Genomic DNA, 26,852 nt, shown 5'->3' with positions numbered 1-26,852 from the left:
GTCAAGGAACAAATTTAAAGGACCCATGGAAATGAACAACAGATTGGGGATTGACTGTGATGGGGGGCAAGGCAGGAGAGAGCAATGGGGGAAAACTGGGATAACTGTAATTGAACAGCAATAAAATAAAATAAATGAAAAAATGCCTAGATGCTTTATTTTGCATCTATTGATATTAGTTTGCAGTTCTTCTCTTATGTTTTGGCCCATCTTCTCCCAAGATGAATAAATTGCAATTCTCTAAGACAGTAACCTGTCCCTTATTTTTTCTGACATCCCTAGTTCTGGAAATTAGAACAGCACATTTTATATACAGCGAAGGTACAATGAGTCTTTGTTAATGAATTAATCAACCAAAATACACTGAGAGGTAAAGAGGGGCTATTAGGTTGAAATATGTGAAACTGTTAACATTGTACAATTCTTGGACTACAAAAGTGGTAATTTTGTTTGTCTCAATATACTTAGTGTATTTGATAAAGCTATGTCTTCATTTCAGTTTATATTTTTAAACTGCAGAGATGTTGCTGCATGATATATGTGCTACAGCAGTGGGGTCTACTCATGTGAATTTCACAAAACTTTAAGTTCATCTGTGTAGTCCTTAAAAGAAGCTGCCCTCTGCCTACAAATGCTTCATGAGTGCTGGTTGTCCTTATCACTACCTTGTTAAATTCCCAGTAACTTTGGGCTCAAAAGCCCATATCTTTGAGTGCTCTACAGAAAGTCACTTAGTTTCTCTGAATGCCACCTCTAAAATGAAACTAAATGTAATTTCTCTACTTCCTGAGATAGTTGTGAAAAACCAAAGAAGTGGTAGGCCAGCCATCATAAAGACTAGATAGACTTGGAAAAGACAGGTGTGTACAGGCAAAGCTGAATGCCAGGTATGTGGCTCAGCTTCTGTGCCCTGAAGGGCAGACTGAAGATCACCCTAAATGTTCCTTGTGTAAGTTCCAACAAAGCAGAACTAAAGATCATAAGTGATCATTTGCTGCTCTTGTTGTGTTTATGCAAATGAACAGATAAATTAAAAATGGACTTAATGTGGTCCCTTTAATGACAAGGAGGGTAATCTTAGGAAGAAAAATCATGATTCAAGGAAAATCACAATGCTCAGTGGTAGACTATAAAGTAGTGCAGCTGTCTTTAAAGTTTATTTTCATTTAAAATATGTTTTCGTTTGAAAGTTAAACTATGTCTGTGGTATCATCAAAGATGTTTAATTTACAGGCAAGAAGAATGTCAAAAGCCTTGCAACTGGATGTCTTTCCAGTAAGACAGTCCTACAGATTTAGAGCCTTGTTTGTGGGTTATGTTACATAAATTAACATGTGTTTTCTGTTTTCAAAGGGCATAAGCCTATGATCTCATTCCCTGAGTGATTGTCTATATGTATAGGCCTCACTTAATCCTGTCTGCATCGCTGCCTCCTAAGACTCAACAGTTTGGCTGAACTAAATGGCTGGGTTGGTGAAGAATGGGGTGGTCTGTGGGCTTCACTTTAAAACTGGTTTCTCTTTTCTATCCTAATGGCTTGGACAGGAAGATCCCAGAGGTCTGAGAGGGGGGAAACCTAAAATATTTCCCTCAGCCCAAACTAAGTATAATGGGCAAAAGTGTTTTGGACAGGTGTGATGTGCCTGGCACACCTTCCTCCAAAGAAGCCCTTTTTTTCCCTAATGTGGGACATTGAAAAATTAATACCTGCCTTTTGTCATCTAGTGGTTATGGATTGAATGATGCCTTTAACCCTGTTGCCAAATTTGCTGCCCCCAGAATACAACAAGGATGCTAGCCTGTTAAACCAAGCATGCCATTGTCCGGGGACAGCCAGCTGACCTGGAGTCTGCACGATCCTCCCCCATGTGGGAAGGCCACCCTCCCCTCCATACCCCTACTCTTATTAAGAACTTCTGGACCCAAGGGTAGGTAGGACGATGACCATGTCCAGCTTGAAGCAGCTAGAGGAGCTCGAGACCTTCGCCCATTGTCCTTTATAAGATTATAAAGGGTCTTAAGTCTGAGAGGGAGGGATTGTTATTTTTTATTGTTAAAATAATTATTTATTTATTTGTTTAAAAAGAAGAAGAATATATGAGAGGGTGAAGTGGGAGAGCTTGTATGTATGACCCATGGGCATGGACTTGGGGGGGGATTGCTGGGGGAGGGCTGGTGCTGGGCGGAGGGGAACAAAGGGGAAAAATTGGAACTATTGTAACAATATAATCAATAAAATATACTTAAAAAAAAAAGACTACACAGCCAGTTCTACTGGTAAGGCTTAAACAAATATTCCTGACCTATAGCAAATGCTGAATATATTTCTTTACAAAGGGGCTTTCCAAAATTTGAGCATCTGAGCTAAGCAAATATATGAGGTACAAAATTCCAGGCCTCCTTAGGTTATGTTTGAAGCCAGCTCCTTCTCAGTAGGTCACCTTGATTGGTGATCTCACTAGGTTGGTTTCATGAGCTGAACTAATCTGTCCTTGATGTCCTCGAACCCTAACAAGAGATATGGATCACCCTTACCAGTGTGGTTCAGATGGTTGGTTGTTGTCCCACAAACTGAAAGGTTGTCAGTTCAATTGCCAGTCAAGGCACATGTCTGAGTTGCGGATTCGGTCCCCAGTCAGGGCAGGTACAAGAGGCAACCGATTGATGCTTTTCTCCCTCTTTTTCCCCCTCCTTTTTCCTCTCTATAAAAATAAATAAATGAAATCTTTTTTTTTTAAGAGAGAGATGGGACAACAAAAAGGCCCTGGAACACCCCTGAAAGTTCTGCTGACCCTGGGAGGCAGAACGTAAGCCTATGGCAGCATGGTCTAAGTCCTCAAAGCGTCATGGTCCAAGTTTCCCATGAAGGAAAGATTATCTCCTTCCTGCTCTGTGGGAAATGCTCTCACATATGGACATATCTAGTAGGAGGAAGGGCAAAAGGTTGTCTTCTTCATAGAAGAATGGAATATGAGAATGGATGCATGAGAGAAATACAATCATCAGGCCTTATTAGAAAGTGACCAAGAGATTCTGCACTCAGGAGAATGTGCTCACAGTTGTGAACCATTATATATTAATGCTGGGGATTCAGGAAAAGTCCCCTAAACACAAACATATCTGTCACAGTTGCTTGAATATTATCTATGGATCGATGTTCTTCCTTAGCACCATGCCAGGCCCTCTCCCTGCCATCTCCTTCTTAAATACAAATGGTCCTGGAAGAAAACGGTTTGAAATCAACAACAACTGGGTGCCTTTGTCAGATCACCAGCCTTCTGGCAAGTGAAGAGCGTGGAAGAAGATTGGCCAATTGAGAGGGGGAGGGATGGCAAAGGGAAAAGGGGAGGTAATAAGAACAAAGTCCCCTACTGATGCTGCAGAGTTTCTAAGGAACAGGACTCTGGAGTGGGACCTTCTGGAATGGAGTTCCTGGGGTTGGTGGTCTCCCATCTAATGGGTTTGGGGACAGAACTAGACAGTGACTTAGCCAGGCTTAGCTGAAACTCTGAAGTTCTCTCCACTACTAGAAGTGTAGCTACCACAGACCAAAACAGATGTCCAAAGCCTGGTAGATTCCAAGACTGTTGACCAAGGTTTTTAAACACCTACTTTTCCAACAGTACTGAAGGTTAGAGTCAGAGAACACTCAGCCATCTGAGGTACTTTTCAGGCATGAGAAGCTGAGGCTCCCAGGATACTAGAAGGAAGAGCCAGATACGCTACTAATTTTCAGATAAGGTGACAAAGCTGAGGTTCATTACCATGTTTTTAAATTAACTCGGCTCTCTGTACCACAAAAAAGTCAATGTTGATTTTAATAACTGTGAACAGGTAAAAGGATAATTCACAGGTGAATGTGATTGATTTTGATAGAATTATAACATTAACAGGAAAGAAGATAAATATGTCATCATGTATGGTTGTTTCAGCTAATTGTTTAACACATAATCTCATGAAATCTTCCTTCTAACAGTCAATTCAAATTGGCAGAGATATGGGTATTGTAAGCAGACTCCATAACTTCCAAAGAACGAGCCCAAATAAATGCAATGGAGAAAAGGCAACTGGGGGTGTAGGGGCGGGGCGGGGGCGGGCAGTGGTCCTGGAGGGTGCTTCCTGATCTGGTGTAGATCCTTAATTAATGATCTAGCATAAGCAACACCTTCATGAAATTCATGGATAGTGCTCAGTTGGGGAAATGTGAATGCCTCTGAGAATAGAATCACTATGCACATTATGTACAAAGGAACAAGGAGGTCAGCTGGCTTGAGCAGGAAGTGACACTAATGGCTTGCAAGTTAATGTGCTGGAGGGAAGTAGATCAGAAAACACAAATATTTAATGTGAGAAAGAAAAACTGGAAATCAATAACTGAAAAGACATAAGGGTGATAAAAGATTTGGAATGTGATTGAGAAGCCCAAATGTCCAGCATGATTGTGCACTGGGAGGCCAGAGGCACTTTCTGGGGACACAGCTGCTGATGCAAGTCCCTTTTAAAACAAATGGACTCAGTTCCAGATTGAAAAGCATGTGGTTTATACATGCAGGGAGCTCAGGGGCAAACCATAAGGTGTGGGGAGAGGAGGCACGATCTTCTAAAGGCAAGAGAAGAAGCAGAGGACTAAGAAATGATCTGGTCCAGACAGGTGACATATGCCCAGCTGAGAGCATGGGTATAACAAAAAGGGTGCATGTTGACTTGGCTTAAAGCCTCTAACTCCAGCTCTGCAATTACTAGAATAGCTCATGGGGTTCCCAGTTCCTGTACCTATATGATCTCTGCCTCACACTCGAATGGCCCAGTGCCTGACTCCCAATCAAATCAGTACTCAGTCGATAGTTCTCCCTCTCCTTGTAAACCACATCAATCTTCCCCCTCACCACCATGCACTATCTTATTGAAGTAGGTCCAACGAGTTTATTGGTCCTTCTCACAGCCCTTATGGTGGCACAGTTCAGATCATCTAAACTTATAAATGCCCATGCCCCTCTCCCAGTGCACCAGCCTAGAGCATCCTGGCAGGTGTCTGAAACCTGGTGCATGGCTTATGTGTGGCAAATGTTCCCATGAGACCACATCTGCCCATGAGGGATACACATGCCCAGGCAACAGGTATCCTCTCACCTATGTAGTCCATGCCCTCCCAGATCCCAGCAGCATTGGATCCTGCATCACAGGAAATGGATGGCTTGATCCTTTTTTTTTTAAATTCTCACCAAGGACATGCTTATTACTTTAGAGACATGGGAAGGGAGACAGACAGAGAGAGAGAGAGAGAGAGAGAGAGAGAGAGAGAGAGAGAGAGAGAGAGAGAGAGAAACATCAATGCAAGAGAAGCATCGATTGGTTGCCTCTCATATGCACCCCAACCAGAACTGGACCTGCAACCATTCAGTATATGGGACAATGCTCCAGCCAACTGTGCCACACCAGCCAGGGCAGTTGAGCCTTTTTAAACTACTCCCAGTTCTGTTCCCCTTCTCTCCTTCTCTATGCTGGATTGTTTCTGGAATGTAGGCAGGGAGAGTTACACTAGGTTGAAGACTTTCCTATCTTTCTATCACATATTCACTGTTTCAAATCCTGTTCTAGGCCCCCATCCCCAACCCCATACTTAGGTTGGCACCCTCTCTCTGCCTGTCCCTTGGCAAAACAAACATTGATTAATCTGGGCTGTGAAAAAAAGCAAAGGAGCAACACCCACCATCAAAAGAGTAGTGGAGAACAGAAAGACACATGTATTTCAGATAGAAAGAATCAGACCTAAATCAAGTTTCCTACAACTGTAGGAACCCTGTGGGAAGCCATCTCTGATCCCAGAGATAGTTAGCTTGTGTTCTAAGCTTCATGAGCTGAAACAGAGAAGTAGCTATTCATTACAAAGTTATAGGATAATGTGAAAATAGAATATTTTTTTCCTATATTTTTCCTCCTGCTGAACATACTTGCCTAGATTGTTACAATTACCTCCACCTATAGCAGTAATGCTGAAGGTTTTCTTTCTAATCATGTTCTTCTGAAAATCCTTAAGAAAGAGAAAACTGAGATTATACATATATAATCACTGGTGATCAATACTGTCCCTACTCATCCCTGGACAGAGTTTCAGATAGTTACCTCTGCACTGGACTCCTCCACCCTACATTTCAGCCCCTCTGGTGGCACCACCATGGTCTTCCAACAGGGCCTTAGAGGACTCTGGAGAAGTAAAGTTGCCCCCTTTGTGACATAGCAGCAGTAGAAACAATCCAATCAGGAGAACCCCATCAAGGAAATGGCTTCTTAGCAGGAGGAGACCTGAGAATCTCCAGCCTCTCAAGACTTTCTCTTTTAATTGGCCTCTTTTCAGATCCTGTGCTCACCCCCTTATACTCTGTCTTTGGTATACATCAGGTCTTAATTCTCTCGATATCTCCAAATGACCCTGTACCCCTTGGTGTAATGTATTAGGTTTTCTTCTCATGGATTCAGTAACATGCATTTGATTCCAAGCCCCAGTTCTAATTCTCCTCCAGAAATCCAGAGTGGTTGAACAAGTACCAAAAGACATAATTTTTAGAAGATTGGCTTATTTCAGAGTCATGTTTTAGGGTTGGAAATTCTCACAGAGACTTAAGACCCACAGTGGCTAAGTGGCCTCACCCACGCACACAGCTAGTTGGCAGCTGACCCACAATTAAAATCAAGGTCCTGAGTACTATGCTCATTCTATAGCATCTTGCTAGAGTTTTGAAAGGGAGGGTTATTTTGGGTAAAACTGATAGTTTATATCCATCTGTGATTATCCATACCTGAGGTAGAATCCCATGGATTGGAATCTCTAGGTTTTCAGATCTGTTATCTCCTTTTCTTATGAAATGTGGCCTTGAATGCTGTGGAAAAGAGAAAATAACATGTCTGCTTCCCAGCCCATCACTGGATATCAATTACTCATCTGTAAAACAAAGGACTTTCCACTAACTTACCTCCTCCTATAAACTATGTACATTATGGAAAACAGAGTTTGAAAGAATACAATGATATCTGATAAGTGGCTTTATCAACATCTGAACAAAAATTAAAATAGGTATTGTAATGGTGTCAAAGCCTTCCAGAAACCTTTTCTAAGATTATGTTTTTTTATCTCAAGTAAAAAGTCATACCAATGTTAGGTGCCAGGTATATATCTTATGAAGAAGTTGGTCACCAAAACACTCGGAACATTCCAGAGGTGACATCACAAAACAATATAGTGCTTTTCAGGGCTCATGGTCTCTCTCTGAGCATCTCAGGCAGGAATGAGGCACCTGGCAGTAGGGAAAAGCTCACCCTGATGTGTCCACATGACTGTTCAGGGTCAGTGTGACACACAATAGTCCAAACACTAGTCCCTGTTTGGTCATTCTGGCTGCCATTAACATCCATCCTGCTAGGCTGGGCTGAGATCCCTATCTTTTCTTCAGAGGTAGCATTTTCTAGTTGGATCACTCAAGAAGAGTCCACACTGGACTCTTTTAAGACCATGAGAAGAAATGCAGTATGAGATGTTTTCTGACACCAACCAGTTCTCCAATTCCCTGACACCAGCTGGACATCCTGAGATACAGTTCAATTCTAACACAATCTACATGAAATGGGAATTGAGCCCAGAACTTAAAGGGCTCATTCCCACAAGACTGCCCATGCATCAGATACCAGTCATAAATCTGGGCCACCAGTATCTCTAACTAATTGATTATATCAGGAATTCCCACAACCTCCCCCTCAAGTTTGATAATTTGATAAAATAGCTCAAAGGACTAAAGAAAACCTTTACTTACAATTACAGTTTTATTATAAAAGATGCAGCTCAGGAACAGCCAAATAGAAGAATTGCTTAGAGCGAGATATCAGGGGAGAAAGTTGCAGAGCTCTCATGCCTTACTGACACGTCATCTTCCCAGCATCCCCATGTGGTCATCAACCCAGAAGCTCTCCTAACCCTGTTTTTTAGGGGGTTTTATCCAGGTTTTAATAGATGGGCATGATTGATTAAATGATTGGTCTTCAGTAATTGAAAATTTCCAGCCTGTTCCCATCCCCTTTTCCGGAGCTGGAGGTGGGACAGGGGACTGAAAGTTCCAACCCTCTAACTACATGGTTGATTCATCTGGCAATCAGCCCCAATCCCAAAGCTACCTAGGAGTCCCACCAAGAGTCAGTGCATTAGCATAAAGTCGTGTGCTACAAAAAGGCTTCTTATGAATAATAAAAGACACATCTGTCACCCTGGAAATTTCAAGAGTTTCAGCAGCTCTGTGACAGGAACTGGGAACAAAGACCAAATATATATATTTTTATTACATTGTAATGGGGGGACACACCCCCTGGAGATGGGGGAGGGATTTGAGCTGCACACGTGTGACTGGAGACTGCTGCCTTGCTAAACATAGCAGCCGTAAGAGGGGCAAAAGCAAACATGGCCAACACTGGCCCTCATTGGTTAGAAGGCTGGACACTCCCACTGGCTTTGGGTGTACGTGGGATTCTGGGAGAGAACTTTTGAAACAGGGTACCAGAAAGCAAAAAGGGCATGTCAATGGTGGCCAGTGTGGGAGGGCCTATGAGCAGAGGCCTGGGGGCACAGACTCCAAAAGATGCCGGAAACTGGACAGTAACTAGAGACCAGCTAAACCTCCTATGTTTATAATACTTTTGGGTATGAGAAAAGGTTCTGGTGCAACTTTGAGGATAATAAGGTGATTTTTTTCCTTGGGTCTCTTATAAGGAATGGGCTTTGAGGCAGAAACTTACCATTATTTCCAAAGACCTTGGTGATGCACTGTGAACATATATTTTTTCTTGTGTTATTTTCAGCTCTTGAACTTATGTGGTAGTTGTAATGGCACCTTTAAATACCTATTTTTGATGTCATACTCTGACTTTTTCTCCCCTTACTTTTGTTACCCAGATATTTTAAGCAGAAACTTGCCCTTAAATAAAAGATTCCTTTATTTTCCACCAAACTCCATCTTTGGAAATTTGCCTGGTAGATAAGTGGCGAGTGGTAGGACCCTTTCTACTTGTTGGGTTTGGTAACAATATTATATGTAGAAACTGCACCAAGTCGACAATACTGACATCTGGGCTTCATGAAAAGGCTGCACCATGGCCTCAATTCAGTTCAATCGTTTGCCTCTAAAGGCTGTTAGTGAGAGCCCTCTTGTGTATCTTCAGCCACTTATAAGACAGAGAGCTCCAATTCCACATTATTATGCCATATGCAGAGGAAGGCAGTGGTACACCAGCATCAGCTGATTCAGGGACACCTAACTGTACAATGAAGTCTCCTACACCTAAGTTGTAAGCAAGTATCACCTTAAGAAAATCTAATATACAACAATTCAATAATAAACCAAGAATGTAGTTATTCACATGATAAAATAATTCCTAATTTTGATATTTTTAAGTATATTTTATTGATTATGCTATTACAGTTGTCCCAATTGTTTTCCCCTTTGCCCCCCTCCACCTGGCACCTCCCTTCCCTCTAGCAACCCTGCCCCCTTAGTTCATGTCCATGGGTTGTGCATATATAAGTTCTTTGGCTTCTCCCTTTCCTATACTATTCTTAACATTCCCTTGTCTATTTTGTACCTACCAGTTATACTTCTTTATCCCTGAACCTTTTCCCCCATTCTCCCCCTTCCCCCTCCCAGCTGATAACCCTCCATATGATCTTCATATCTATGTTTATATTCCTGTTATGGCTGTTTGCTTAGTTTTTGTTTTTTAGATTCATCTGTTGATAGTTGTGAGCTTGTTGTCATTTTAGTGTTCATAGTTTTTATCTTCTTTTTCTTAAATAACTCTCTTTAATATTTCATATAATAAGGACTTGGTGATGATAAACTCCTTTAGCTTTACCTTGTCTGGGAAGCACTTTATCTTCCCTTTCATTCTAAATGCTAGCTTTGCTGGATAGAGTAATCTTGGTTGTAGGTCCTTGCTTTTCATCACTTTGGGTACTTTGAATACTTCTGCCAGCCCCTCCTACCTGCAAAGTTTCTTTTGAGAAATCAGCTAGTAGTCTTATGAGAACTCCTTTTGTAGGTAACTCTGTTTTTTTCTTACTTCTTTTAAGATTCTCTCTTTATCTTTCATCTTTGGCATTTTAATTATGATGTGTCTTGGTGTGGTTCTCTGTGGGTCTAGCACTTTGGGACTCTCTGTGCTTCCTGGACTTGTGTGTCTATTTCCTTTGTCAAATTAAGGAAGTTTTTCTTCATTACTTTCTCAAATAAGTTTTCAATTTCTCACTCTTCCTCTTCTCCTTCTGGCACCCCTATGATTTTGATGTGAGTACATTTAAAGTTGTCCCAAAGGTTCCTAAGCCTCTCCTCATTTTTTCAATTCTTGTTTCTTCATTCTGTCCTGGTTTACTATTTACTTCTTCTTTATCTTCCAAATTGTTTATTTTAACCCCAGCTTCCTTTCCTTCATTATTGGTTTCATGAGGATTTTTCTTCATTTCACTTTGTTTAGCCTTCACTTCTTTCCTTATGTGTTTGCATACTCCGTCATTTCTGTGAGCATCATCATCATGAGTGTTTTAAACTCTACATGTTAGGTTGGCTATCTCCTTCTTGCTTAGTTCTCCCTCTGGAGCCTTGATCTTTTCTCTTTTTTGGGCTATACTTCTCTGTCTCCTCAACTCGACAGCCTTCCCTGTTTTCCTCTTTTTTATTAGTTAGAGCTGTTGCACCTGTTACATTGTAGGGGAGAAACCTTAGATATTTGTCAGTGTGGGGCAACCAGTTGCACCACCTTGCGCTGCTGTACATGGGGGAGGGGTCAGAGAGGGAAAAAATGCTGCTTGCTCAGCACACGCTCCTTTTCCACTCACCTCACCCACTTCTTGTACGTGACTGCTGCCCCTCCAGCTATTGTCCTGGTAGTGGTTCCCAAAGTGGATGGGTTTGCGTATATTCTAGGACCATGGGGGCCCTTTTAATGGACCCTCTTGAGAGACCGGAAATTTCTTCTGCCACCCCAACCCCCACTAGTTTTCATAGCTAGGAGCAATGAGGTTTTATTTTCCTGGCCCTGAAACCAAGAGCTGTGGTCTGGCCTGGGTCTGGGATCATTCTTTAGGTGTCCCTCCCAGCTTTTGTAATATGTGACCACTCATTCTTCTGGTTGGCCACAGCCACTACCTTGCAACCACAGCCACCACCACACCACATCCTCTCCACCGTGGCTCCCTATCTCCACCTCTTCTATCCATCTGGATGAGTATTACTTCTTTATTTGTTTGTCTGTTGAATTTCCATGCAGTTCAATTTTCTGGTAGTTTTGGGTTTTTGTTTTGAAGTAGATGTAATCCTTTTTATGGTTTGCAAGGAGGTGAAGCATGTCTACCTAAACCTTCGTCTTGGCCAGAAGCTCAAGAATTCCTCATTTTAAATGGGGACTTCTTTAAGGGTTTCTTTTACCATTTTAATTTTATTTTTTAATTGTGCTTATAAACACATAACATTAAATTTACTATCTTAAATACTTTTAAGTATACAGTTCAATAGTTTTAATTATACTCGCATTGCTGTGCATTAGATCTCTAGAGCTTTTTCATATTGCAGAACTAAAACTCATTGGGGCATGTAACAAGATGTCTTTTTTTAAGCTATGTAATATTCCTTTCTATTTATATGCCACATTTTATTCATCCATTCATTCACTGATGAAAATTTGGGTTGTTTCCACCTGTTGGCTATTATGAATAATGCTGCAATGAACACAGGTGTGCAAATATCTCTTCAAGATCCTGCTTTGAATTTTTAAAAATATATATCTAAAAGCAAAATTGCTGAATAATACATAGTTTTATTCTTAATTTTTTCTGAGGAACCTCCATAGTGTTTTCCATAGCAGCTGCACTATCATCTGGTATTCCCTCCAAGACCACTCAGGCTCTAATTTTTCTGCATCCTCATCAACATTTATTGTTTTCTGTTTCTCCAAGGGTTTCTTTAGGTGGTTAACTCTCATGCTGTGTGAAAACACAATTCAATTTTTTCTTATATACACATCTCATGAAAGCACCTGCACACCTACCTTTGAGGCTGAGCTAGGAAGAGGAAACCAATAAGGAAGTAGCCATATTCACTTACTAGGGAAGCCCTAAAAAGAGCCATGAACTGAATGGCTTAAAACAACAGAAATTTACTGTCTCACAGTTCTGGAGGCCAGAAGTCCAAAATCAAGGTATGGGCAGCCCCATGCTCCCTCTGAAAACAGGAGAACCCTTTCTCACCCTTCTCCTGGCTTCTGTGGTTGTTGGCAATCCTTGGCCTTCCTTAACTTGCAGTGTAGCATTTCAGCCTCTGCCTCTGTCTTCACATAGGTTTTCCCCTCCTGTGTGAGTATCCATTCTCTTCTTAAAATATTACCAGTGATATTGGGTTAAAATTCACCTGTATAATCTCATCTTAACTAATTATATTTCCAATGACAGTATTTCCAAATAAGGTCTACTTCTAGGGTATTGAGGGTTATGACTTCAACATATCTTTTTGGGGGGACAAAATTCAACTCATAACTAAAACTAATATTAACCAAATACCTAATGAGCACCAGCACTGTGCACAACATTTGATATGTTATTTCACTTACAGTCACTGGCATGTATGTAGGTCCTACCATCCTTGAAATAGAGCCAACCCTTGGGAATCCTTAAGCCCATCACTCTGGCCCATCTCTAGCAGGTTCAGCTGAACCTCTTCCTCCCACAGAAGGTACCTCTAGTGCCAAGGAGCACAATCTCTGCCTACAAGGCTCCCATGGACAAAGGAATCTGCTGTAAGCCTGATGTATTTTATTACCATTATATATATAATCCATATTTGCTATTATTTGCATTATATTTTTTTGCCTGCCCTTTATCCCACTGCCTTCTCTGCACTTTTGGCCATCTGGAACCTAATTCCCTCCAGGGTGGTAAAATCCTTACTTCAGCCCTGTCCTAAGGTCATAGCTAGAGAAAGAAAACATCCCACACCACTTAAGTTTCTCTGTGGTTCTCTAGTGTGACCCCAAAGTTATACCCATGATACCATGGGGAGCTTAAGGTACAGTTTATTCTTATTATTAGATGATCACAAAAAATCCCAGGGTCCAGGCAATGGTGTAAATCATTTCTTTCCCTTTTGCAGCATCAACTTGTCCACCAGAGTCCTCCTCTGATGGGCATCTGGGGTCCATCTCTCTGTGGACTCCCTCCTTCCTTGCCTCTGCATTAGTCTTTGCTTTTTTCTTTTCAGAGGCCTGGCCCCAGGTAAAGGGGTAGCTGCCATATCTGTGGCTGACAGCATCATAACATTAATCCATTACCCACCTTAATCTGATCAAAGACTCTCCCTACCCCACCCTGCAAAGGGAAGTGCTGGGGAAGGAAAGTAAGCAGTGAACACTTGGACTGTCCTGCCACATTAGCATGAAAAGAACTTTTCCTAAACCAAAGGTAGGGCATTGATGAGAGTAAATGAGGTACACATAGCAAGGTCATGGACACCAGCATCAGTCAGCAGACCTGTGTGCAAATCTGGAGGCCAAGAAACAATTACTATATATCTTAGCTCTGTGTGCTACAGCAAAATTCCATAGACTAGATGACTTAAGCAACAGACAATTATTTCTCATAGTTCTTGACCTGGAAGTCTGAGATCAAGGTGTCAGAATATTTGGTTCCTACTGAGATCCATTTCCTGGCTTGCAATGTCTACCTTCTCGCTGCATCCTGACATAGTGGAGCTCTTTTATTAAAGGACACTAATCCCATCTACAAAACTTCATCTAAACCTAAATGAAAGGCTAAACCTCCAAATACCATTACATTGGGAGTGTGGCTCCAAAATATAAATTTTGGAAGGACACAAACATTCAGCTCATGATATTACATGACTTAGGCAAGTCACCCCACCTCTCAGAAACTCAGTTTCCTCATATACAAATGAGGAAATTATATCTACTTTTAGATAACCTTCATAAAGAAGCCAATCACTTATCAAACTCTCAATAAATAAACATTGTTTTGGCACTCTCATGCAAACTTGCATTGCTCCCTCTGACTTAAAATCTCAAATGGCTGACATGCAACTGGTGCTCGATTTAAAAGTTTGATGCTGCAACTTGTGTGAGGGCTTGTGTGTAGTTTTCTTGACTGATTTGCTTTTTTTTTTTTTTTTAAGGGAGGAGCATTTTGAGCTGGGCCCTTCTGGCACTGACATCTCCAATTGCCCATCAGCCATATTCCTTCCTCTTCGGCAGGATACATGCATCCACATCTTGGTACTGAGATGCTTCCTTGATACTGCACACAAAATGCCTGTTATTACTCAGATTAACATCATCATCAATAATCCATGTTCCACGAGCATCCACAGTTGGTCGGAACTACACCGAGCTCAGAGGTAGACATGCAGGTAAAGCAGAGACAAAGGAAAGAACAGGCATGCATCTGAGACTCTCCAGGCTTCCTCACCTGCAACTGTCTGATGATGAACCATGGGGAAAAATTCAACAAACAGTATGGTCTACTAAAGATCAAAGGGACTCCTGCTCTACCTTAGAGACTCAGAAACTGTAGCTCTTGGTCCAGAAGTCAGAGATGGGAATTCGGGGCATGTTCTGATCTTTCTCTCCTTCTCATTTGTCAAGGGGATGAGAAACTGTGTAGATGTAGTAAATAATAATGATCCCTAACATCACGAAATTGCATGTGATGTTTTTGGAAACATTTGTTATTTTTGCTAGTTAGGGCAGAGGGCAGCTCTATGTGGGAGCCAGAGGAACAGCCCAAATACAGCAAAGCTTTGGGCCAGGCTGTTCTTAGGACAGGCTGGGAGGTCTCATCTTCTGAGGAAGCAGAAGACAGTGGCAAACAAATGAAGATCATCTTTTGGAAAAGTTTGGGTGGCAAGAAAGTAAAAATATAGAATGGCAGTTATTGAGGTGATCAAAGCTTGAGGGTTTCTAGAGCTGTGTACTATCCTTACAAAGCTCCCTCCTCAATCCAAGAGCCACTAAAAATTTCCCCAAGTTATGACATTTTCTAAATATTGGTTAATTTGTTTACTTGATCCAAGAGTGAGGCTATATCAAAAGACTATAATATATGGAATATAAAACAAAAAGTAACAAAGAACCTAATAAAGCAAACTCATAGATACAGACAACAGAATGATATTTACCAATGGGGAAAGAGGTAGGGAAAGCAAATTGGATAAAGGAAGTCAAATATATGGTGACAAATAGAAACTAGACTTTATATGGTGAGCATGGTATAGAGTACATAAATATTGAATTATAATGAGGCACACCTGAAATTTATATCATGTTATTAACCAATGTTACCTCAATAAAGTATTTTTTAAAAAGACATCCAATGGAAAAGACTTTCAGTCTCTAAGAAACTTTTTTTTTTTTTTTTGGAAAAAATCAAAAGAAGCAATTGAATGGTCTCTAGCCACCACCTCTGAGATGAGAATTGGCCTTGTGCTCACAGGCAGGCAGAAGCCATGGAAGGGGAATCTTCCAAATGAAGAGACAGGAAGAATCCACTCCAACAGTCTTGACCAACAGGGCCAAAATTGAAGGCTTTGTTTATTAGCACAACTCTCATCATAATTTATGTGATTATGTACATTTCAACCTAAGCAAAAATTTAAAGCCATCAAATTAGTTAAGTATATAATCCCTTCAATTAATTGTACATGGCTCCTTAATGATAAAGGAATGCTTACCAAATAGCATGTTATCTCTGAAGAGTGCCAAATAAAGCGATTAAAATATTTCTTTAAGAACTGGCTTGAAACTGGAAATCAACCTCAAGGAAAAAACTCAAAAACATTCAAACTAATGGAGAATGAATAACATGCTATTAAATAATGAATGGGTTAACAATGACATCAAGGAAAAAATGATAACAATGATAATCAACACACAACACCTCAAAACCTATAGGATATAGTGAAAGCAGTCCTGAGAGGAAAGTTCATAGCAATACAGGCCTATCTAAAAGGGATAGAAGAATCTCTAGTAAAAAAACTTAACCCTACAGCTACAAAAACTAGAGGAACAACAACAAACAAAGCCCAGTGTGAGTAGAAGTAAGGAAATCATCAAGATCAGAGCAGAATTAAATGGCATAGAGACTAAAGAAACAATTCAAAATATAAATAAAATCAGCAGCTGGTACTTTGAAAAGATTAACAAAATTGACAAGTCTTTAACCAGGCTCATCAAGAAAAAAAGAAAGAGGACCCAAATAAACAAAATCAGAAACAAAAGAGGAGAAATCACAACCAATATCACAGAAATACAAAGAATTGTAAGAAATGACTATGAACAGCTATATGGCAAGAAACTAGACAACCTAGATGAAATGGACACATTTCTGGAAATATATAATCTTCCAAAACTAAATCAAGAAGAAGCAGAAAGCCTGAACAGACTGATGACAAAGAGTGAAACTGAAACAGTAATCAAAAAACTGCCACACAAAAGTCCTGGACCGAATGGCTTCACGGGCAAATTTTACAAAACATTTAAGGAAGACCTAACACTTGCTCTTCTCAAAGTATTCCAAAAAAATGCAAGAAGAGAGAAGACTCCCAGCTCTTTACATGAAGCCAGTATTACCCTAATTCCAAAACCAGGTCAAGACACAACAAAGAAAGAAAACTACAGGCCAATATCACTGATGAACATAGATGCTAAAATCCTCAACAAAATATTGGCAAACAGGATCCAGCAATACATCAAAAAGATAATACATCATGATCAAGTGGGATTCATCCCAGGGATGCAAGGATGGTTTAATATTCACAAATCCATAAACGTAATACACCATATAATCAAAATGAAAGACAAAAACCACCAACTTACACCACACACGAGAATAAACTCAAGATGGATCAAAGACTTAAATGTAAGCCATGACACCATAAAAGTCCTAGAGAAAAACATAGGCAGGAAAATTTCAGATATCCCACGTAACAATATTTTCACTGATACATCTCCTAATCAATGGAAATAAAGAAAAAATAAACAAAAGGGACTACATCAAACTAAAGAGTTTCTGCTCAGCAAAAAAAAACATCAGCAAGATGAAAAGGGAACCAACTTATGGGAAAACAGATTTGCCAATGATATCTCAGACAACAAATTGATCTCCAAAATATATAAAGAACCTACATGTCTCAACACCAAGACAAACAACCCAATTAAAAAATGGGCAAAGGAACTGAACAAACACTTCTCCAAGGAAGATATACAGAGGGTCCATAGGCACATAAAAAAATTCTCAACATCACTAGTCATCAGAGAGATGCAAATAAAAACCACAATGAGATATCACCTCACACCATTCAGAAAGGCCATCATTAACAAATCAACAAACAACCAGTGCTGGTGGGGATGTGGAGAAATGGGAACCCTAGTGCACTGTTGGTGGGAATCCAGACTGTTGCAACCACTATGGAAAACAGTATGGAATTTCCTCAAAAAACTAAAAATAAAACTGCCTTTTGAACCAGTGATTCCACTGCTAGAATTATACCTTAAGAATCCTGAAACACGAATTCGAAAGAACCTATGCACCCCTATTTTTATTGCAGTGCTGTTTACAATAGCCAAGTGATGGAAACAGCCTAAGTGCCCAACTGTAGATGAGTGAATTAAAAAACTGTGGTACATTTACACAATGGAGTACTATGTACCAGAAAGAAAGAAGGAACTTCTACAATTTGCAACAACATGGATGGAACTAGAGGAAATTATTTTTAACAAAATAAGCCAGGCAATGAAAGAAAAATGCCATATGATATCACCTGATACAGGAGACTAATAAACAACACAAATGAACAAAATTGAACATGGTACAGAGTAACAGTTATCGGGGGGGTGAGAAGGGGGGTAAGTAGGGGAAAGGTTTAGTAAAGGAACTAGTATAAATAACCCATGGACACAGACAATGGGTTGGGGATGGACCGTGGGAAAAGGGGTGACTGGGGGTGGGAATAATGAGGGGAAAAGTGAAACTACTGTAATAGAAAAACAATAAAAATAAAATAAAATAAAATAAAAAATACCTTTAACCAGACTCATCAAGAATAAAGAGAAGTCTCAAATAAAAAAAATCAGAAATATATGGGAGAAGAGACAACTGATACCACAGAAATATAAAGGATTATAAAAAATACTACGAGCAATTATATGCTAAGTAATTAAACAACCTGGAAGAAATACATTTCTAAAAAAAGAAAATCTTCCAAGACCAAATCAGGAAGAAACAGGAAATCTGAACATATTATTACCAACAAAATCAAATCAGTAGTCAACTTCTAACATACAAAATTCTTGGATCAGATGACTTCACAGGTGAATTTTACAAAACATTCAAAGAATTAATACCTATTCTTCTCAAACTATTCCAAAAACTTGAAGAGGAGGAAGATTCGAAAGACTATAAGCCCACAATTACCCTGATCCCAAAACCAAAGACATTAGAAAAAAGAATATTTGAGTCCAATATCTTTGACGAACATTAAGGGGGGACCGAAGAACTGGAATTTATTTATAAAAAAATTGTTTATTTATTCTTAAATGTTTATACCTCAGTCATCTTTGAAGTACTCTCCTTTTGATGCAATACACCTATCAGAACATTTTTTTTTTTACTGCTCAAAAGTTTTTTTTTTCAGATTTAATGTGTTTTATTGATTAAAATATTACATTTGTGCCAATTTCCCTTCCCTCTGCTCCCCTCCACCCGGTGGCCCCCCTCCCTCCAGTTGTCCCCCGCTTTTAGATTATGTCCATTAGTTGTGCATACAATTCCTCCCAACCTCTCTCCGTCTATTCCATTCCCTCCTACCACGATCCCCAATTCCTATATCATCTCCCTCCCTCTCCCCACTCCCCCTCCCTGTTGACCTCCCCCAAATATGCTTCCTGTACCCACAGTTCCTTTTCCACTCTCATTGCCTGTTTAGTTTGCCTTTGTTTCATCTCCCTAGCTTCTGTTTTTTAAACCAGTCCCTTTAACATCTCATATAACAGTGGTTTGGATATAATGAACTCTTTCAGTTTTATTTTGTCCTGGAAACACTTTCTCTGTCCTTCTATTCTGAATGACAATTTCGCTGGATAGAGTATTCGTGGTTGTAGGTTTTGGATTTTCATTACTTTGAATATTTCTTGCCAGTCCCTTCTTGCCTGTAGGGTCTCCCTTGAGAAGTCAGCTGATAGTCTAATTGGGACCCCTTTGTACATAATTCTTTTCTTCTCTCTTGCTGCTTTTAAGATTCTCTCTTTATCTTTAATTTTTGACATTTTGATTATAATGTGTCTTGGAGTGGTTCTCCCTGGGTCCAGTCTCTTGGGAACTCTCCTTGCTTCCTGGACCTGCAAGTCTATTCCCTTCCCCAAGTCTGGGAAGTTTTCCTTTATTATATTTTCACTCAATTTTTCAAGTTCTAGTTCATCTTCCTCACTCTCTGGCAAACCAATGATTCTTATGTTGGGCCTTTTATAGCTGTCCCAGAGGTTTCTGATCCTCTCATTGTTGCTTCCCATTTCCTCTCTCTGCATTGGTTGACTGCTTGTTCCTTCTCCATATTCCAGTTTGTTGAAATGAACTCTGGATTTTTTTCCCTCACCATCTGTCTCGTATGTGGTTTTGTTCCTTTCGTTATGAATGTTTTTCGCTTCTTTCTTATCTTTTTCCTGCTCTTTTGTGAATTCTGTAAGCCACCTGATAACAATGGCCCAGAACTGAGCCTCTGACAGGTTTCTTATCTGTTCATCTGTCAGGTTCTCTATCTGTTGCCTGGTGAGCTGCACCACCGGGATTTCTATAGTTGTCTGCCTCATTTTGACAGATGCGTTTTGTTTTCTTGGGCCGGCTGTAAGGGGCAGTGCCTGTGTACGCGTCACAATTCAGCGACCGGCGCCTGTCTGCGACCTATTTCGCAGCCCTGTGGTGCTTTCTTTGGGGGCGGGGGTCCAAGATGGATTCACAGAGTTATTCAGCTAGGAGACCGGGATCCGTCCTCCCGCCCCCCTGGGCCTCACTGTTCAAGGCGATGCGGTGGCTGCTTTCCCCAGCGCTGGGGTCGCGCACTGCCAGGGGCTTGACTGCCGCCGGGATTTTTCGCCGCCCCGCCTCAGGTGCGACCGCAAACAGCGCTGCCCTCTTTAACTCTTACCTGCCCAAATGGCACCGCTGGTTTATAACTTCATATGTTGGGCTTCCGTGTAGTTTTATTTTCTGGAATTTCTAGTTATCCTTTGTTTTGAAGTAGTTGTATTCCTCTCTAGTTGTAGAGGGAGACCTAGCGTGTCCGTCTAAGCCTCCATCTTGGCCGGAAGTCCGCTCAAAAGTTTTTTTAAAAAATGTTTTATTGATTATGTTGTTGCAGTTGTCCCAATTATTTTTCGCTCTGCTCCCCTCCACCCAGTGGCCCCTCTCCTTCCAGTTGTTCCCCCCACTTAGTCCATGCCCATTGGTTGTGCATATAGTTCTTCTCAACATCTTCCTGTCTACTCCACTCCCTCCTACTATGCTTCTTAATTCCTGCATCATTTCCCTCCCTTTCCCCACTTCCCCCTCCCTGCTAACCTTCCCCTTATATGTCCCCCACACCTATAATTCTTTTTCCACTCTTGTTGCCTACTTAGTTTGCCTTTGTTTCGATTCCCTACCTTCTGTTGTTGGTTGTTGTGATACAGTTTTTATTTTAATATTCATAGTTTTGATCCTCTTTCTCCTAAACAAGTCCCTTTAACATTTCATATAACAGTGATTTGGATCTGATGAACTCCTTCAGTTTTACTTTGTCCTGGAAGTACTTTCTCTGCCCTCCTATTCTGAATGACAGCTTCACTGGGTAGAGTAATTGTGGTTGTAGGTTTTACTTTTCATTCCTTTGAATATTTCTTGCCAGTCCCTTCTTGCCTGCAGAGTCTCCTTTGAGGAATCAGCTGATAGTCTAATAATTCTCTTCTTCTGTCTTGTTGCTTTTAAGATTCTCTCTTTATCTTTAATTTTTGACATTTTGATTATAATGTGTCTTGGTGTGGTTCTCCTTGGGTCCAGTTTTTTTGGAACTCTCTGTGCTTCCTGGACCTGTAAGTCTATTTCCTCCCCCAAGTTAGGGAGGTTCTGCTTCATTATTTTTTTCACATAATTTTTCAATTTCTAGTTCTTCTTCTTCTACTCCTGGCAACCCTATAATTCGAATATTCGCTCTGTTATAGTTGTCCCAGAGGTTTCTGAGCTTCTCCTCATTTTCCTCACTTTCTGTTTCTTCTTTATGCACTGGTTGACTGTTCCTTCCCTATGTTCCAATTTGTTGATTTGATCCATGGTTTTTCTTCCCTCATCACTTGTTTTGTATGTGTTTTTGTTCATTTCAGCAGGACTAGCCTTCATTCCTTCCCCATCTTGATTAAGTCCTGCTGTTATTTCTGTAAGCTGTCATATAACTATAGCTCTGAACTGAGCCTCAGAAAGGTTATCTATCTGTTCACCGTTAATTCATGTATTTGCTTTCTGGTCAGCTGCGTGATTGGGATCTCTATCATTATTCCTGCCATCCTGGCAGGTTTTTGCTTCTTGGTAGGACTGTGATACCTCCTTTGCTATAATGGGGAGAGCCCTGTGCACTCATCACTATCAGGGGACCCTTCTCCCCACACTGTGGAGCTTTGTGTGGGGGCAAGGGTCCAAGATGTATTCCTGCCGTTCTCTCTCCACTGAGAGACCAGGAGCCTCCTCCTCTAACCCCACGCCCACTGGGCCTCACAGTCTGAGGGCAATGGGGGTCTGCCTTCCCCAGCATTGGAATCGCAAGCTGATGGGTTTAGTCTGCAGCTAGGAGTGTCCCAGGCACTTCTTGCTTCCTCTTAAATACAAGCATCTGTGCTTACTGCAGTCCCACCGCCTGTCGCTGCAGTTGCATCCACCAGCACAACTTGACCTCTCCGCTGCAGCTTCGCCCCTCCTACCCGTCTGGACGAGCACCACTTGTTTATAACTTCATACGTTGGACTTCCATGTAGGTTTATTTTCTGGAACTTCTGGTTATTTATGGTTTTGTGTTAGTTGTAGTCTTTCTTAGTTGTGGAGGGAGAGTCTTTGATTTTGATGCCTTTAGTGTTTCCACCATTTTTTGTTTCACCTGTTCCACATCAGCAAAACGTTTTCATTTGAGAACTTTTTTCATCAAGGGAAACAAAGAAAAAAATCACTTGGGGTGAGATCCGGTGAATAGAGAGGGTGGGGCATAGTAGTCATGCTGTTTTGGGTCAAAACTGCTGAACATTCTGTGCAGTGTGGGCAAGTGTGCTTATAAATCACTCAACATAAAATGGGCAAACGTGTTGAAAAGTCTTCAAAAAAAATTCACTGAAGCCAAACACAACCTCTCACGTACCAGTTGATAAACTGATACAGATGGCTTCCTAGAACATTAACCTAGTGGGGAAGCCAGTGCTACAAGGGGCCCACCCTCAGAAGGTAATTCCCATTTGGGGGAGTCCCCCCCTCATAGATGCAAAAATTCTCAACAAATCATTTTCAACAATACATTTTTAAAAACCATACACTATTTTTAAGTGAATTTATTCCTGGATGTAAGGTTGTTTCAATATTCTCAAATCAATTAACATGATATGCCACATAACATAAAGGAGTAAAGATTATATGATCATATCAATAGGTGCAGAAAAAAGCATCTGACAAAATCCAGCATCCATTTATGATAAAAACTCTCAGCAAAGTAGAAATAGAGGGAAAATACCTCAATATAATAAAAGTCATATATGAGAAAGCCACAACTAACATCATACTCAATGAGGAAATTTTCAAAGCATTTTGCTTAAATTAGCAACATGACAAGAATGTCCACTGTCACCACATTTATTCAATAAAGTATTGAAAGTCCTAGCCACAGCAATCAGATGAGAAAAAGAAATAAATGCATCCAAATTAACAAGGAAGAAATAAAACTATCATTATTTGAAGATGACATGACGCAATATGCAGAAAACCCTAAAGATACAACACAAAAACTATTAGAACTCAATGAATTCATAGTCAGAGAATTTAATACAACTGACTTCAATGGATATATCTCCCAGGCAGAAAATCAATAAGAAGACAGTGATCTTAAATGACACACTATAGCAAATGGATTTAATTGATTATCTTCAGAGCATTTCACCCCAAAGCAGCAGAATATACATACTTTTCAAGTGCACATGAATATTTCCTAGGATAGACCACATGTCAGAAAATAAAACAAGTCTCAGTAAATTTAAGAAAATTGAAATTATATCAAGCATCTTCTCTGAAAATGAGATTTTGTGTTTTTATGTGAAATATCTTGGCATATCATAGACATTCAAAATAGGAACTTGGTCTGATTTTTAAATAGGCACATGGCAGGTCTGGGCTAAGGAGTCAGACACATTGATTCTCAGGGAAGTATGTGACACTGAAGCACTCACAGGAGGAGCAGTACACATATGTTTTCTTGAACGGACTTAAGGAATCTTGCCGCTGAACATGCATCTCATTTTGTTCTTCATTTTCCTAGAGACTAGGCAAAAATGGTCCTGAGGTAGCATGTGTCATTTTTCTTTGGGCAGAACTCAGTCACATAGCCTCAACCAAGTTCACAGGAGCTGGGAAAGCAATCCTTGGCTGAGCAGTCACTTCCCATTGGCATCTTCACTGGATGGAGGGGTAGAAACACATTTTTTTTGGTAATCAACCAGCTGTTGTTGACACAAGTAGTACATGCAGAAGGTTCTGACATGTAGAGAAGGGTTGTGGGATTACAGGAATTAACGGGGAAGAAGAAATGTTGGTTAATCTACCAGAAACATTTTTTTTTTTGCTGTAGTAGGAAAATGGAGCCATCTGTCTCTAGCACAGCCTCTTAGCCACTCTCATAAATAAGTGCTTTTAAAGTCAGTTCTCTGACAGTAGTCAACAACCACCTGACAGTCATTTGATTTCTCATTCATTGTATGAACTACATTGCAGTTTGGGGCATAACTATTGGGTATAGTAAGACATAGCTGTAAAAAATGAATTTTGACCCTGATAGGATATATGTAAGTTGGCTTATTTTTATTTCCATTTATTATATTGGGGAATCGATAGAAGACATTTCAGAGACTTGGCTCAAGGTTACATGCAGATTAAAAGACAGTCATGGAACAGGACCCATGAGTCTAGCAATCTCAAACCCGGCTCTGGGGACCCATTTATTACATGAACGGACTCAAGCTACACTTTTCATCTCCAATTTCTTTAGTCAAATGAAGTCTTTTTGTTACTCTGGCCATGTAAGAAAATAAATATCTTCCCACTCTCCCAGACTCAAGCTTCTTTTAATGTTGGGTGCATTTACTTGAAAACTACTTTTATGGAAAACAACTTGCCATTTAACTGTGCTGTGTAATTGGACATTATGAGGTATATATTTTCTCCATTAAATTCCCTAGGAAAATGAGCAATTGCTAGACCCAGAACCTACAATAGCACATAAATGTCAGGTCTGTATTCAGGGCACACATTCTGTTTCTCTTCCAGTCCTGCTGTTCCTAACATTCTGTATTCCTGGACAAAATACTTTTCTTCATGCCCTCCATATTGAGAGTTGAGTTTAAAATGGCATTTTCCTTTAACTATGTAGGTGAAAGCAGTTTCACAGCATCAATTTCAATTTTAAGAGCACCTTGAGGATTACAGGGAGTTTGTAAGTTTTATTGTATTGAGTTAATAGACATTTCTGAAGCCAAGATTTTAGAGTTCAGACTGTCGATTTTTCCCCTTTTAGCTTCACTTCAATGATTTTAGTGGGAAAAAAATGATCTTTAAGGGAAACTTCTGAGTAATGTGCTTTGCCAATGGATCATCCTTGTGAAAGTATAGTCCCTTTAGACACTCAAGCCTGCTACCATTTAAAATTGAGAGTCTGGATTCATAAGAAGAGTTTCCAAGGAATCAGATCTTTCTTTTGGAACTCTTACTTATGTTTTCTATTCAGGGGGTAAAAGGACAATGATGTTCAAGTGTACAAAATTTACCCTTAAGCCCAGCTCTACTAAGGATTAGTACTGAGGATAAAAAGTGACATCATATTTTTTGACTGATAATTGCTACCCCAGACAGGACACTATAATAATATAAAATGCAGTCCCTTTATAGAGATTCTAAAAGTAATTTGGTGCTGTTGGGCTTGGACTTGGGTGAGAAGGGATTGTGTGACTGGCTTTGAAATCTTCAAGGTCATTTCTGTGCATTATAAAATCAGAAATTCCAAACGTGGCTGTGCATTGTAATCATTTAAGAAAACCTTTTTAAAAGAAAATCTTACTTAGGGTCAACCCCTGATATTCGATCTGTGATTTTTTTTTTTTTTTTTTTTTTTTTTTTGGTGGAGGGCGGTGGTTCTGAAAATTCATGTTTTTAGTATTTGCTCTAATTTTAATTTATTTTTTATTTTTATATTTAAATTACAGTTGAGAGTCAATATCATTTTATATTAGTTTTAGGTGTACAGTATAGTGATTAGACATTTATATAATTTACAAACTGATTCCCCCCTGGCTGGTTTAGCTCAGTGGATTGAGCGTCGGCCTGCGAGCTAAGTGTCGCTGGTTCGATCTTCCAGTCAGGGCACATCAGAGAAGGAAAACTCTGACTCCAAAAAACCTCCGCTGCCTTGCGGCATACCTCTTCAGGGGAAAGGCTAAGGGAGTAAACCCCGACAGAAAATCCGGAGCCGGAGTCCCTAAGGCGGTTTGACGTTGTAGTCAACACCGGCAACTCCTGCAGCGCACCTGAAGCCAAGCTGTATTGACTCCGTCTTTCCCTTGGATCCTTCAGCTGCGAAGAGAGGGGGGGTCTGCTGCATGGGCAACAGCAGACCCTCCATATTACCCTGCCCAGGCTCTGTAGCTTCAGCGTCATCGCACTTGATTCAACACGGGAGGAGACAGATACCATGTCACTCCCGAGTCGGACTGCACAACCATTTTCGGCGGTGCAGATAGACTCTTAAGAAGCTACACCATCGTCTCTCGAGACGGACGGCTGCCGACGACTTTACATTCCCATGACAATTTTGTAACTACCAATTTGTACTTCTTAATCCTTTCACCTTTTTTACGCAGTTGCACAACCCCACTCCATCTAACAGCGATCAGTTTTCTCTATTTATGAGTTTGTTTCTGTTTTGTTTGTTTACTTTGTTCTTTAGATCCAACATTTAAGTGCAATTATATGGTGTTTGTCTTTTTTTGTCTAACTTATTTCACTTAGCATAATACCCTCTATGTCTATCCATGTTGTAACAAATAGTAAGATTTCATTTTTTAATGCTGAGTAATATTTTATTGTATATATGTACCACATATTCTTTATACAATTGTCTATCCATGGGTACTTAGGTTGCATCCATATATTGGCTATTGTAAATAACACTGCAGTAAGCACAGGGATACATATATCTTCTGAATTAGTGTTCTGTGCTTTTTTAAAGTATATCTTATTATGTTGTTACAGTAGCTCCAATTTTTTTCCCCTCTGCTCCCCTCTGCACAGTACTCACCTTCCCTCCAGGAATCCCACCCCCTCCCTTAGTTCATGTCCTTGGGTCATGCATATAAGTTCTTTGGCTTCACCCTTTCCTATATTAATCTTTACTTCCTCCTATTTTGTACCAACCAATTATGCTTCTTAGTCCCTGCACCATTTCCCCATTTCTCCCTCTCCACCCTCCCAGCTGATAACCCGCCAAATATTCCCCATA

At 40.3% G+C, this 26,852-nt stretch overlaps 1 protein-coding gene across 2 annotated transcripts in view; it reads right to left on the bottom strand.

Moving 5' to 3' along the window:
* Window positions 1-7,223, bottom strand: part of CBY2 (chibby family member 2) — a 29,614-nt gene extending 22,391 nt beyond the window's left edge. Inside the window, exons 1-2 of one of the 2 annotated variants that reach the window (XM_090258827.1) lie at window positions 7,149-7,223; window positions 6,798-6,878 (exon numbers count right to left, since the gene is read on the bottom strand). In XM_090258827.1, the coding sequence (XP_090114953.1) occupies window positions 6,798-6,878; window positions 7,149-7,223 (156 nt within the window). The remainder of the gene's footprint in view (window positions 1-6,797; window positions 6,879-7,148) is intronic. The other variant, XM_090258828.1, reaches the window with a different exon arrangement.
* Between the last annotated feature and the right edge of the window lie 19,629 nt (window positions 7,224-26,852).

Source organism: Furipterus horrens, unplaced genomic scaffold, assembly GCF_987537825.1.
Source record: "Furipterus horrens unplaced genomic scaffold, mFurHor1.1.pri manual_scaffold_12, whole genome shotgun sequence".
Taxonomy (NCBI): domain Eukaryota; kingdom Metazoa; phylum Chordata; class Mammalia; order Chiroptera; family Furipteridae; genus Furipterus; species Furipterus horrens.
Note: the sequence above shows the minus strand (reverse complement) of the source record. Positions and strands in the feature narration are given on the sequence as shown.